Below are 13,577 nucleotides of genomic sequence, written 5' to 3'. Positions count from 1 at the left end.
GTGGGAGTAGGAAGAGGAGCAGAAAAGATAACTATTGGGTACTGGGCTTAATACCTGGGTGATGAAATACTGTGTACAACAAACCCCAGTGACATATGTTTACCTATGTAACAAATCTGTGGCTCTGTTAAAAATTAAAAGAAATCAACTGAGTTTGAGGCTAAGCCTGTACACTTATGTTTTCAACCCTGTTTATGTAAGTTGTATTTATATAATAATTGTAATATTATTTAACTGCTATAAATACATACTAATATATAAATCAACTAAATACAAATATGAAATGAAATAAGATTTGTTTTGTACAAATCAAGTTGAATGATTTTGAAAAAGTTGATAAACTAAAATTACTAAAAAAGTACTGTTTTTCTCATTTTAAAGTTACATTTATTTTAAACACAGTAAGTCTTTAACATAAAATGCAAGCATTTGAAAGCAATTGCAATCAAAATTTTCTTGATTATATTCAAGTTTAGGTATAACACATCTAAACTCTACCTTTATGTTTAGTTAGAAAAGCATTGGCAAACATTGTATTTTAAGGTTTAGAATGAAATGAAGTTGAATGAGTCCAAATTCTAACCCATGGTTCTGAGGGTTAATTAACTAGAGATATGGAGATTTGACTGGACTAGAAAGTGAAGCCCATTGCATCACCCACTTTAGGCAACACAAACTTTTTTAGGTTTCAGTTAAGATATGTAACACAAAGATAGATAATATTTCTCACCTCATGAAGTTGTTTGAAGGAATAACAAAACTTAAAGAAATACATCTAGCAGAGTTCCTGATGATTTGTATTCATTCAGTAAAATATGTTTCCAACTCTTTCTTCAGTAAATGTATTTTTCTCCTTTGGAAATTTTATTTTAACTTTCTTAGTTTATAAGTGTGTTTTATGTGTGTATATCTACTTTTATTTTTTAAAATTATTTATTGAAGGACTCTTGTCGATTACTTTTTACAGTAATAATTTTCACTAAGTAAAAGTTTTAATAATATTTCTCAATGTATTTATTGTTATGCATAATGGAATTTTTAAAAACTTTTTTTAGGTTTGGGGGTACATGTGAAGATTTGTTACATAGGTAAACATATGTCACTGGGGTTTGTTGTACACAGTATTTCATCACCCAGGTATTAAGCCCAGTACCCAATAGTTATCTTTTCTGCTCCTCTTCCTACTCCCACCCTCCCTCATCAAATAGACCACAGTATCTGCTGTTTCCTTCTTTGTGTTCATAAGTTCTTATCGTTTAGTTCCCACTTATAAGTGAAAACATGTGGTATTTGGTTTTCTGTTCCTGCGTTAGTTTGCTAAGGATAATAGCCTCCAGCTCCATCCATGTTCCCACAACAGACATATTGTTTTTGTGGCTGCATAGTGTTTCATGGTGCTTATATACCACATTTTTTTAATCCAATCTGTCATTGATGGGCATTTCAGTTGATTCCATGTCTTTGCCTTTGTGAATAGTGCTGCAGTGAACATTCACGTGCATGTGTCTTTATGGTAGAAAGATTTATATTTGTCTGGATATGTACCCAGTAATGGGATTGCTGGGCTGAATGGGAGTTCTGCTTTTAGTTTTTTTGAGGAATCACCATACTGCTTTCCACAATGGTTGAACTAATTTACACTCCCACCAACAGCGTATAAGCATTCCCTTTTCCTCTGCAACCTTGCCAGCAAATATTTTCTTTCATTCTGTAGGTTGTCTGTTTACTCTGTTTATAGTTTCTTTGGCTGTGCAGAAACTCTTAAGTTTAATTAGATCCCACTTGTCAATTTTTACTTTCGTTGCAAAAATTTGTTAGTGTCTTTGTCATGAAATCTTCACTCATTCCTATGTCCAAAATGGTATTGCCCAGGTTGTCTTCCAGAGTTTTTGTAGTTTTGGGTTTTGCATTTAAGTCTTTAATTCATCTTGAGTTGATTTTTGTACATGGTGTAAGGAAGGGATCCAGCTTCAATTTTCTGCATAAGGCTAGCCAGTTATCCTAGCACCATTTATTGAATAGGGAGTCTTCCTTATTGCTTGTTTTTTTGTCAACTTTGTTGAAGATCAGATAGTCGCAGATGTGCAGCCTTATTTCTGGGCTCTGTATTCTGTTCCATTGGTCTATGTCCTGTTTTTGTACCAGTACCATGCTTTTTTGGTTTTGGTAGACTTGTAGTATAGTTTGAAGTTGGGTATTGTAATGCCTCCAGCTTTTTTTTTTTTTTTTTCTTAGGATTGCCTTGTCTATTTAGGCTCTTTTTTGGTTCCATATGAATTTTAAAGTAGGGTTTTTTTTCTAGTTCTGTGAAGAATGTCATTGGTAGTTTTATAGGAATACCACTGAATATGTAAACTGCTCTGGGCTGTGTAGCCATTTTAATGATACTGATTCTTCCTGTCCATGAGCATGGGATGTTTTTCCAATTTTTTTGTGTCTTCTCTGATTTATTTGAGGAGTGTTTTGTAATTCTCTTTGTAGAGGTCTTTCACTTTCCTGGGTAACTGTATTCCTAGGTGTTTTATTCCTTTTGTGGCAATTGTGAATGGGATTGCCTTTCTGATTTGTCTCTCACTTTGGTTCTTGTTGGTGTATAAGAATGCTTGTGATTTTTGTACATTGATTTTGTATCCTGCAAATTTCAACTTTTATTATAGATTAAAGCATATATATGCAGGTGTGTTATATGGATAAATTGCATGATGCTGAGGCTTGAGGTCCCAATGATTCCATCACCCAGGCAGCAAACGTAGTACTCAACAGGTGGTTCTTTAGCTCACACCCTGCTCCCTTTCTCCCCCATCTAGTGATGTCCAGTGACTATTGTTGTTAATTTAACATCCATATGTATTCCGTGTTTAGCTCCCACTTATCAGTAAGAACATGTGGTTTTTGCTTTTCTGATCTCGTGTTAGGTTGTCTAGGATGATGGCCTCTAGCTGTGTCCAAGCTTTGCAAAGGGTATGATCTCATTCTTTTTTATGGCTGCATAGTATTCCATGGTGTGTGTGTGTGTGTGTGTGTGTGTGTGTATATATATATACCACATTTTCTTTATCCGGTTCCTTGTTGATTGGCAGTTAGGTTGATTCCATGTCCTTGCTATCGTGAATAGTGCTGCAATGAACATTCAGATGCATATGTCTTTCTGATGGAATGAATTATTTTCCTTGGGTATGTATCCAGTAGTGAGATTGCTGGGTGGAATGGTAGTTGTACTTTAAGTTCTTTGAAAACTCTACAAATGGCTTTCTATAGCGGCTAAACTAGTTTGCATTCTCACCAACAGTGTATAAGAGTTCCCTTAAAAAAGGTACTCTGAAATTATGTGTTAGTAAAACAACTATAAATGTGGATGAAAACAGGGTATTAAAATTATTTCTCTTCAGACTGCTGGGCAAGTATCTATCTTATTACATTTAAAAAACCCCAAACAAAATGAAACTTATACTGGAAATTCTAGGTAACACATTGAAAGGTTTATTTATATAATCAAGACTACAATAAAGCACAATCAAGGAATCCACACTAAAATGTTCAACATCAAAACATGATTGAGTGTGAATTTGTGTGTTTAAAATGTTTAAGGTACACATTTATTGTCATATATGATGTCTCAGTTTAACTGATTATTTTCAAACAATAGGCCAAATTCCATCAGATAACATAGGATAAAAAGGCTTCTACTGAATATCTCTGGACTGCCTCTATTCAAATGCTAATTTTATTTTTCTCTTCGATTTCCCCTTTCTCTGCATAATAAAATAGTTGTCAACTTAGCTCTACCTGGACAGCTCTAAAATATTAAAAGACCCAAGTCCTACCGTCAGAATTTTTTTATTGGTCTGGCATGCAAATGGGCATTGAGTTTTTTTTTTTTGAGACGGAGTCTTGCTCTGTCACCCAGGCTGGAGTGCAGTGCTGCAATCTCAGCTCACTGCAAGCTCCGCCTCCTGGGTTCATGTCATTCTCCTGCCTCAGCCTCTCCAGTAGCTGGGACTACAGGCGCCCACCACCACACCCGGCTAATTTTTTGTGTGTTTTTAGTAGAGATGGGGTTTCACTGTGTTAGCCAGGGTGGTCTCGATGTCCTGACCTTGAGATCTGCCTGCCTTGGCCTTCCAAAGTGCTGGGATTACAAGCGTGAGCCACCGCGCCTGGCCGGGCATTGAGTTTTAAATGTTCTTCAGGTGATTTTAATATGCATCTATGGTTGAGATCCATCAGCCTACTAGTTTGGGAGTATAGGTAAAACCAACTTATAATAAATCACTTCCAGGTAATATAGGTTTCTAGACTGGATGTTCACTGGAATCCTGGGACAAAGTATATTATTGTGATTATTATTTTATTTTTGAATGCATTATGAGTACTCTTTTCCTGATTTAAATCATGCTAAATCATTTCACCCTCAGTGCTTATTTTCAAACACTCCTCTGTGTGAAGCATTTCCAGTTCCACCCTTGTAAGACTGTGTTCTTCTCTGAGTTATATTTAGTTACCTGTGCATGTGCCCATCATTTCCCACATTAGGCTGAATGCTCCTTGAAGGCAGGGAAGATGACTTTCTACTACAGTGTTTCAGTGTCAATAAATGTTTCTTAGGTCGGGTGTGGTGGCTCACACCTATAATCCCAGCACTTTGGGAGGCCAAGGTTGAAGGATGACTTGAGGTCAGGACTTCAAGACAAGCCTGGGCAACATAGTGAGACCCTGTCTCTACAAAAAATTAAAAAATTAGTGGGGCATGTTGGCGCATGCCTGTAGTCCCAACTACTAAGGAAGCTGAGGTGGATCACTTGAGCCCGGGAGGTTGAGGTTGCAGTTCATCATGTCACAGCACTCCAACCTGGGCAACAAAGTGAGACCCTGTCTCAAAAAAAAAAAAGTTTCTTATTTTCACCAGGTGTTACCATCCTTGCCCCCACATCTTTATGAAATTGTTTTGGTTCTCCTGTTTATCATTTTGTTGCTTACTCCTTTTCCTTCTCCTGTTCCGTCTCCAGTATGCTATCAAATTTTTCTCTCCTCAGTTGCTTCCTCTGCTCTCTCTTCCCTCGTCTTTGTGCCATCCCTTCCGCTTGCCTTACTCGATACAGAGCTTGCTCCCTTTAACCGTGTGCTTTTTCTCTTATCTTGGCCCACATTCTTTGCATAGTGGAGTTATTAATATAGCTCTCATGAAACTGCATTGAAAAATGTCCTCCTAATAGAGCTGCCCCTCAACAGTTTCCTCTTTTGTTTTACCTGCACACCAGAAACTGTTCTAAAAGAGCAAAATAACTTTTTCAATGTTTTTTTACTTGTAATCTCTTAGTTGAGCAGTAATATTTGGTTTATAACGAAAAGAATCATGCTTTGCAGTACACACAGCATTTTATATTCAATATCTTTGTCACTATAACATCAAAACAACATGTGCCTAAATGGTGCTAGGCATTTTGAAAAAAAAAAATGTTACACAAAGTTAAACCAAAGACACGATGTTCCTGTATTGACCAAATTCACTGGGTTGGTGGTAAGAAAAGATTCACAGAAGGACTGTCATATGGATTCTAGTTCTAACTTTGAAAGTGACAATATGTAAACTTTTCCTTACTATATTATACATTATATTTCTTTGTCTAGTGGTAATGAAACCTTTCTTCACGTGTCTATGTTTGTCGCTTTAATAGTATTTAAGTATTGACACAAATACTGTATTTTCCTCTAAATCTTTACCTCCTCCAGTCATTCAATTTATTTTTCATATTGTCAGAGACTAAATGAATTGATTATATTATTGTTTTAATAGACTGTTCTATGGTATATGAGCCAGGATCAAGAACAAGACTAGTGACAGAAAAGCAGCTAAACTAAAAGAATTTCAGAATATTTTTAGATTGCCATTTAAATTGGTAAAGTTAGAGTCAAAAATGCTGAATCTCTGCTTACAGCAATAGCGTGTGCTTTTTTGCTATTAACTTCTAAACGAACATTCAATTTTTGTTTTCTCAGCATATACATTCTCTAACTTAAAGGCTGATCTGGATAGGGTGCTTGAATTTTTGCTCTTGTTCTATTCTGGGAGGTACTTTTATCCTCCTTTGCCTCCTAACCTCTCACTACTGCTAAATTTATAGTATTTCAGGGCCTGTTCTCTTTTTGGAAGAATAAGCTACTGACCTAAATTAAGGCCCCCTATGGGAAGCACTCTTTGGTCCTTTAGAAGCCCAAGGACATGATGTATATAAAACAGAAAAGGGAGGTTGCATAACTACTATCAAGATCTCATTTCTTAAACTCTAATATTAGTTTGGCAAACAACTAAATTCCCAAACAATTAATGAGATTTAGCTAAGGGGCAGGATCATGTCTAATTCATGAATTTGTGAATTATTTAAGCACTCTGAACTTCTGATCATTTTAAATAGCATTGACTCACAAAAACTGGTTTTATATAGGGAAAGAAGAAAGTTTTGTCATTACATTGTCCGAGCAGACTTTCTTTGAGCATGCTAATTTGCATTATTCATGTTAGTAAGTTACTGCTATGTAACCAGCTACTTTCTTACTGCTCCCATTTCAGATGTTTCAGATGTGCTCGAGTTGAAAGTAAGCTGTCATTTTACAGAAAGGGCAGACTCCTTCTGTAAGACACAGGCTATAGAATCTTTTTTATAAGATGCAAACTCCACAGGTGAGACCAAATGTAAAGGGAAAAAGGAGGTTTAGAGAGGTTCAGTTCACTTACTTTTAGATTTCTTTATCAAACAGGAAGCTGGAAGAGAATTTACCAAAAAATTTAACAAACCTTGAGAGTATATTATGCAGGGTCCATGCTGGGTGCTGAATAAAATCCAAAGACAAGTAAGACACTCTCTGTCCTGAGATAAAAATGATGAAAAAGTGTACAACTCACTAGAGAAAAGGAAAATGTGTTCAGTGCTATAATAGAGATTTAAGCATTGTAGAGAAGAGAGAGAGATTAATTTGTGTCAGTTAGTGCTCAAGACTTTTATTATGACCATATTGTTAAGAATTGACTCCAAGTGAGTCCGGATTACAAAAAAAGATTGTGGGCTGGATAAATGCAGCATAGCTGATTGGAGCTTTTTATGAATATTAAAACACTTTTAAATTTTTTTGTTTGACTTTGCAGAATCTTAGCCTGCCTCATGAATGCGTTTATTGTACATTCTTTTAAAGAATGTATAATAAGAATACAAATATACATAATTATAGTTAGAGTTTTTTTCTCATCCAACAACTTTGATTTGTATATCACTAACAAAATATTGTCTCAGAATGAAGTAACTGCTATTATACATTTTTGAGAAGTCTCCCAAAGGGAATCAAAATTTCAAAGAATACCACTGGAAAGCTATTACTATATAAAACTCTGTCCTTAACAGACAATCAATCCAAAGAACACTGATATTTGGTGTTTTGAAAAAGAATTTTAAAGAAACTGTAAGTCCCATGACTCACTTAAGTGAATTACACTGGCTTTCTTTTTGGTGTTTATAACTTTTAATTTTGTAAGGAATCATTTTTAAAGGTATTGATACCAATTGGGAAGTTTAAAGTAGATGCATGTATTTTAAATCAAGTAATAAGAGGAAAAAGCTAGATATGTACTGAGGAAATGTTTAAAAGTAGAATATGATGCCCTTTTGCTTATATATTCTGAAATGTTTTTAGATAGGTTTAGGTAATTCTTTCTACAAGGGTTTGCTGAAGTTCATTTAAATCTCATTAGAGGAAACTGCAGTTGCCATCTCTGCATTAATGACCAGTAAATCAAGATTTTAATGTGTAACTTAGAATTTTCAAAGTTTTACTGGCTTCTTTCACTTATCCATTTCTCAGTCTGTGTTATAAATTACCTTTCACTTTTTAACAACTGATGACTTCTAAATTTGTCTGTAGCATCTCTTGACTCCTATTTGCTGTTAATTGTTTTATGTTCTTAAAATGGGGGAAAATGAAGTGAAAATAATTTTTATTAATTGCTTTTTTGGATTCTCTCATAATTATGATGCTAGTGACTATCCAATTTGTAATATTTAAGATAGCCTTGATAGAACGTATACATCAAGTGTTATATTGTCCTATTGAATTTCTCCAAGTTGTTAATGTCTCTGCTTATGACTGAGTAGACTGTGTGCAGGAAAGCTCTGAGTGACCTAAATCACATAGACCATGATGTGAATGCACTCCCTGGAGTTATGCCAACAGCAGCACCTACTAGAGTCAGAGTAAATATGCATTTCACATTGTTTAATATTAATAACTAACGAGTAGCTGCGGTTCTATGGGTTAATATGATTTCAAAATGGTATAGCTTCTTAGTCTACAAAGTGATAAGCCTGTATGAATAAATTAAGTGCATCTCCCTAGAAGTTTTATATCTTAACGTATATACACATAATATATTCAATCGATCACTCAGCATAGACTTTTGAAAATATGGCCTAATTGAAACAGTTCTGCTTTAAGCTAGTAAGTGATTGGAGGTGTAGAAATCCGAAGTTACATCATAAAGAACTTAATGTGGTATACACACTCACTCACATATACACAAGCCACACAACAAAACTAGGGAAGAAATGAAGCCTCTGGCTATAAACATGTGCATGCAATTAACATGGTTAAAAGGAGCAATAAATATAGTAAAAATGATTATTCCTTTATTATTTTATTGAGGAAGTGAATTTTCTTACTTTATACTCTACTGGGGAGAGGTTAGAAGGCAGATACTTTTCAGTTAGAGAATTCCAGGGACAGTCCTGTAGCCATTGTGGTAGCAGCAATTATTGTTATCTCTCAGAATTTGCACCTGATACCTGCACAGGTTCACCTTGGTTAAAATTAGGGCATAGGCCCAATCTGCTTTCCCTCCTCTGTTTACACACTTGATTTTCCCAGAGCTTAGTTCCCTCATTTTACCCTCTGGCTGCCTATAAACCTCATTTTGATAATCTCAAGGAGGGACAACATTTTAAAAATATCTGTTTTCTCTTTCAAATCTTTTCTTTCTGTGTTTTCTCTCATGCCCTTCTGAGCAAGCTATCCTGGTAAACTAGACCTCTTAATGGCTTATAGTGAATTAACGTAGTAGACATTTGTTCTTGTTATTGTTCCTGGGCACCCCACACTCCCGTTTCTATTCTTTGTCCTCCATCCCCCAGGAGCCTGACTTCTGCAGCCTGCATCAGTCTGGTCTCTTTGCCAGCTAGTTTCAAGTAGCGTTCACCAATGGGGACACTAGCAGGAAATTGGAAGGCAGGAGGAGGAGAGAAGGTTGGCCATGTTTCTTTCCAGCACCAAGCTATGTCTCTAGCAGTAGCTGTGCTGTCATGATTATAGCTTTTACAAGGCAACCTCTCCTCCCTAATTCTGGCTTACACTGGACTCTAGTAAAACCATTTTCTTCTCTTGTTCCTTAGCCCTAGGGTAATGATGATCCCTTGCTTTTACCACAGTCTGGATCCTTAACCAGCCCTTGTTTATTTTCTTAATCTTAATCCAGCTGTCCGTCCCTTCTTAGAAGTTCGTTAGGTCTCCTGAGTTTCCATATAACTTATGGATTATTTAATCATAGAATTTCAGTTTGACTTCTCTTAGAGTTAGTTGTGTATGAGTCTGTCTGCCCTACTAAATATTGAGGCATGAAGCACATTAAATTCGTCTTTGAATTCCAGTACCTAGGAGAGTATCTAACATGTAATAGAGCTCAGTACATATTTGTTAAATGTATGAATAGGTTAACATGACTGTTGCTCTCTCAGTCTTCTCTTAGAAAACTCCTAGAGCCATTCTAATGGCATTTTTATGATTCCTTGCAGTGTTTTTAGGAATCACTATATCTTTTTTGAATTTCTTCACATTTCTCCTCTAAAGAGTCTAGGGAAGAAATATCCTACTAGTATTACTGAATATTCCATGTCAACGTTAGACTTACGGAGAATTACAGCAACTGATCAAAAAAGAAATGAGATAAAAATCACTCACTTTGGGTTCTCTCTAAGCCAACTTCATCCTGCTTGTGCTCATTGCTTGAAAGAGAATTAAGCAATTGTGACCTCATTCATTTTTGTGCTTTTTCCCTCCCTGCCAAGCTCCATTTGGTGCCCTATTGTCCCACAAGTTGCCTATTTGAGTCTTTTGAATTAAGAGTTTCGAACAGAAGGCCCATCTGCTCTACATGAATATTAAATTATCAAAAGACTTTGAATAAGGAGAATTTACCCTTGTGTTTTTTTTACAATGTTTCCTTTCCCCTCTGTGTAAGATTTAGAGCACCATTGTTTTTCTTCCGCATACGCTTGGACTTGAATAGGCTACAGTTATCAAGTTATATAATATAATAGGCTTGGAAACCTTTGAATGGCAGGTACTGAATAGATGTAAGAAAGGTTTTGTTTATTCTCATTATCTTATAAAATATAGTACTTATTAAGTATAATTAAACATGCAATATGCTAGGTCTTGGTACGTTGAGGTTACTGAGTTTCATAAAAACAAAAAAATCCTAAAAATTAGATGTCAGAGAGATATATTTTGCAATCAATCATGTTTATTAAGTAAATGCACATACCATTTTAATTCATAATATGATAGATAGTATGCAACCGACAAATCCATAGTTTCATTTTGAATATTCACGAGTGAGCATATTTTAGCCAGACTTTAAGTCATATGATTAGTGCAAGTAAATTTTATTCTTTGCTAGCAAGCTCTAAAAAGTTCAGAATCAATTGGCTAGGAGATATGCATTATGTAGTCAAATTTGTTAATAAATGCTGTGTAAGGAGATCAGTTGAAAGATGACATTTTTAAAAACGTGCATGGTTTCTATTATTTAAATGTGCAACTTTAAAATAGTTTTTCAAGGAAAGTGAGAGTCAGGTTATACTTTGGGTATGAATATTTGTACAACAATATATTGATATTATTAAGAGAATAGACCAGGCATGGTGGCTCATGCCTGTAACCCCAGCACTTTGGGAGGCTTAGGCAGAAAGACCACTTAAGGACAGGAGTTTGAGACCATCGTGGGCAACACAGCAAGACCCTGTCTCTAAAAGAAAAAAATAAATAATAAAATTAAAAAATAAAAATATGTCTAATTTCCTTCTTCTTTATTATTGGCAAGTTGATACTTTTAAAGGTAATAGGGATATATAAATTCCAAAGAGTGAAACAATTTCTCATTATTCACACAGTGGAATTAAAAGAAAATATACCCATTCACTTTATAGAATTTGTATAGTTAAAACAAAAATTGGATTTAGTAAATGTGGGGAACAAATTGCTGGAGTCTGTATCGGTTGATCACTTCCACTGGTCTTTGAAATAATTATCTTGGGGTAGATCTAGATGTTATGGGGATCTGAAGCATCTACAATATTGGGTGCCCTTTCAAAGATAAACAATACAAAATTATGAAAGGAGAACTTAGTTCAGCATCTTACAAGGAGCCTAAGCCAGAGAAGGACGCTGAAAATTAGGCATCATTAGCTTTAGGGTAAATCTGTTTCACCGTAGGTTATGAGTCAATATAGGTAGTGTCAAATACTTCAAAACAAGGAAATGATTTTTGTTGGCTAAATGTTTGTGTGAATTGTAAATATTTTGCAAGTTTTAGAAAAAGATTATTTGATACTCTATGCATTTTTATGGATTAAAAACATATTTTTCCCATGGAATCTAAGGTTACATTTAAAAATTTCACTTAATTGTGATGGAAGCAAGGCAGGTTCAGATTAAGACCTCTCAGCGTCCTAGATGGGGTGCCCTAACCCATACATACTTATAAATAAAGTAACACTAAACCATAAAACTTAAAACTTACATGGATGTGCTGAAACGAATATACCTTCTTTCTATTATAATGTTCTATTTTAAAATTCTGTAATGGTATATAAAACAAAAACTTTTCTCATATTGTTCCCTGAGTCTCATATTACCCCTGATTTATTGCCGCCCTAAGTGCCTACTTAATATGCCCTAAGTGGGACATCATCTATCAGGCAAGTAATTGGCTGTAAATCTGCTTTTTGACACCACTTTTTCAGAGTCTAATGCAGACATGTCATTGCCCTTTATCTTTTTTATGTCTTATTGTACTCTCTCAACTTAATTTGCATGACACTAATTTAAGTTTACATGTGCCTTGCAGTAGATTGAATTGAGGTTTCTGGTTAGTCAAACATGTTGAAAAAAGGTGTAAAACACGTGGAATGCTGTTACAAGATGATCTGATCCCTTCTAAGCTATATTTCCCAATAAAATAAATATATATGTATTTTTTACTCCAAAGCAATATGCCAATTTCAAGGACGAACCTACTTTGAAGGAGAAAGAAATACAGTCTATTCCTCTTCTGGTGTGTGTGTTCTCTATGAGTGCAAGGTAAGAAGACTATTCATGGGTCTTTCAAAATTGTTTCTATTTATAAACACAATGAAAGTTTCTTTACTAGCTCAACCTTGAAATACATTTTTGAAATTCGAATGCAAAGAGAAAATTCACAATATTAATTATAGTTTGAATGTAAAGAAATTCTCATTTTTTAAGCATGTAAATTAGCAGTTGTTAAACAATTTTTCCAAGAAATGAAAATGCGATTTTGTCAAATTAAAGCTTTGTGAATTTGTCCTATGTTTTCCAAATTCAAATAAGCTCCTTATTTGCTCTTGGGAGGAAAATGTCGGTGAAGTTAGACTTAGCTTTTTGTCACTCATGATTTTGTACCGTGTGAAAAGTATTGCTCAGTTCAATTAAAAAGAAAACAAAAAACTACCTAACTAAAATTAATTGTTGGATGGAGTTGAGACTGATATTTATCTGACTCCCTTTGGAAGGAGTGTTTTAAATTAGTTAAAGGGAAATTCCTTACAAATTTACTTGCCAAGGTTTCTGAAGCAAATGTGATTCATTTGAATTTTTGCCCCTTGACCTACTAATTGAAAAACTAAATATGTTTCACAACACTTTTCATGTTTGTCTTTTGTAAATTATAATGTTATATTTCTTGACCCTAATGTTACATTAAAATCCTTATTCTATATGAAGGAAACTGTCTATATATAAAATTTCTGCTTTAGGGTTTCATTTTTAATTGATAGTTAATTTTCCTCTTTAAATACCTCCTATACATGGTTTGGGAAATGATTTAGCATGTATAAATTATGTAGAAAATTAAGATAGTGATTTATGCTGCTGGCACCACCAATAAACTATGATTGCTAAGAGTGAGGGAAAGGAAAATCCTAAGAATTTTGCCAAGACAAATTGAATCTGAAAGAAGCTATCCAGTTTATGCATCTTAATTTGGAAATCCTTTGAGATAAGCAAGGAGGAGATGCAAAGAGGCAAGTCTTTGACGGATTTGATTTCTAGAACATGAAAGCTCTGATTTCTTCATGCCCATTATAAAGTATCCTCTCTGCTTCTTTTAGTTTTAAATCAGCTTTCCAATGATGTAGGTTCTCATCTTAGAGAATAGAGGCACAGGAACATTAACATGAATTCCTCAACCTGTATTTCAAGATGATGGATTTTCCTTTATCAGCATCCCTACACCAATG

General features: G+C 34.8%; 1 protein-coding gene across 3 annotated transcripts in view; it reads left to right on the top strand.

The window, feature by feature from the left end:
• NELL2 (neural EGFL like 2) overlaps nucleotides 1-13,577 on the top strand; it is a 369,728-nt gene that overhangs the window by 146,275 nt on the left and 209,876 nt on the right. For all 3 annotated transcript variants that reach the window (XM_032173769.2, XM_032173772.2, XM_032173771.2), the window contains one exon: nucleotides 12,308-12,399. In XM_032173769.2, coding sequence (XP_032029660.1) covers nucleotides 12,308-12,399 — 92 coding nt within the window. The remainder of the gene's footprint in view (nucleotides 1-12,307; nucleotides 12,400-13,577) is intronic.

Source organism: Hylobates moloch, unplaced genomic scaffold (genome assembly GCF_009828535.3).
Source record: "Hylobates moloch isolate HMO894 unplaced genomic scaffold, HMol_V3 SCAFFOLD_13, whole genome shotgun sequence".
NCBI lineage: Eukaryota > Metazoa > Chordata > Mammalia > Primates > Hylobatidae > Hylobates > Hylobates moloch.
Note: the sequence above shows the minus strand (reverse complement) of the source record. Positions and strands in the feature narration are given on the sequence as shown.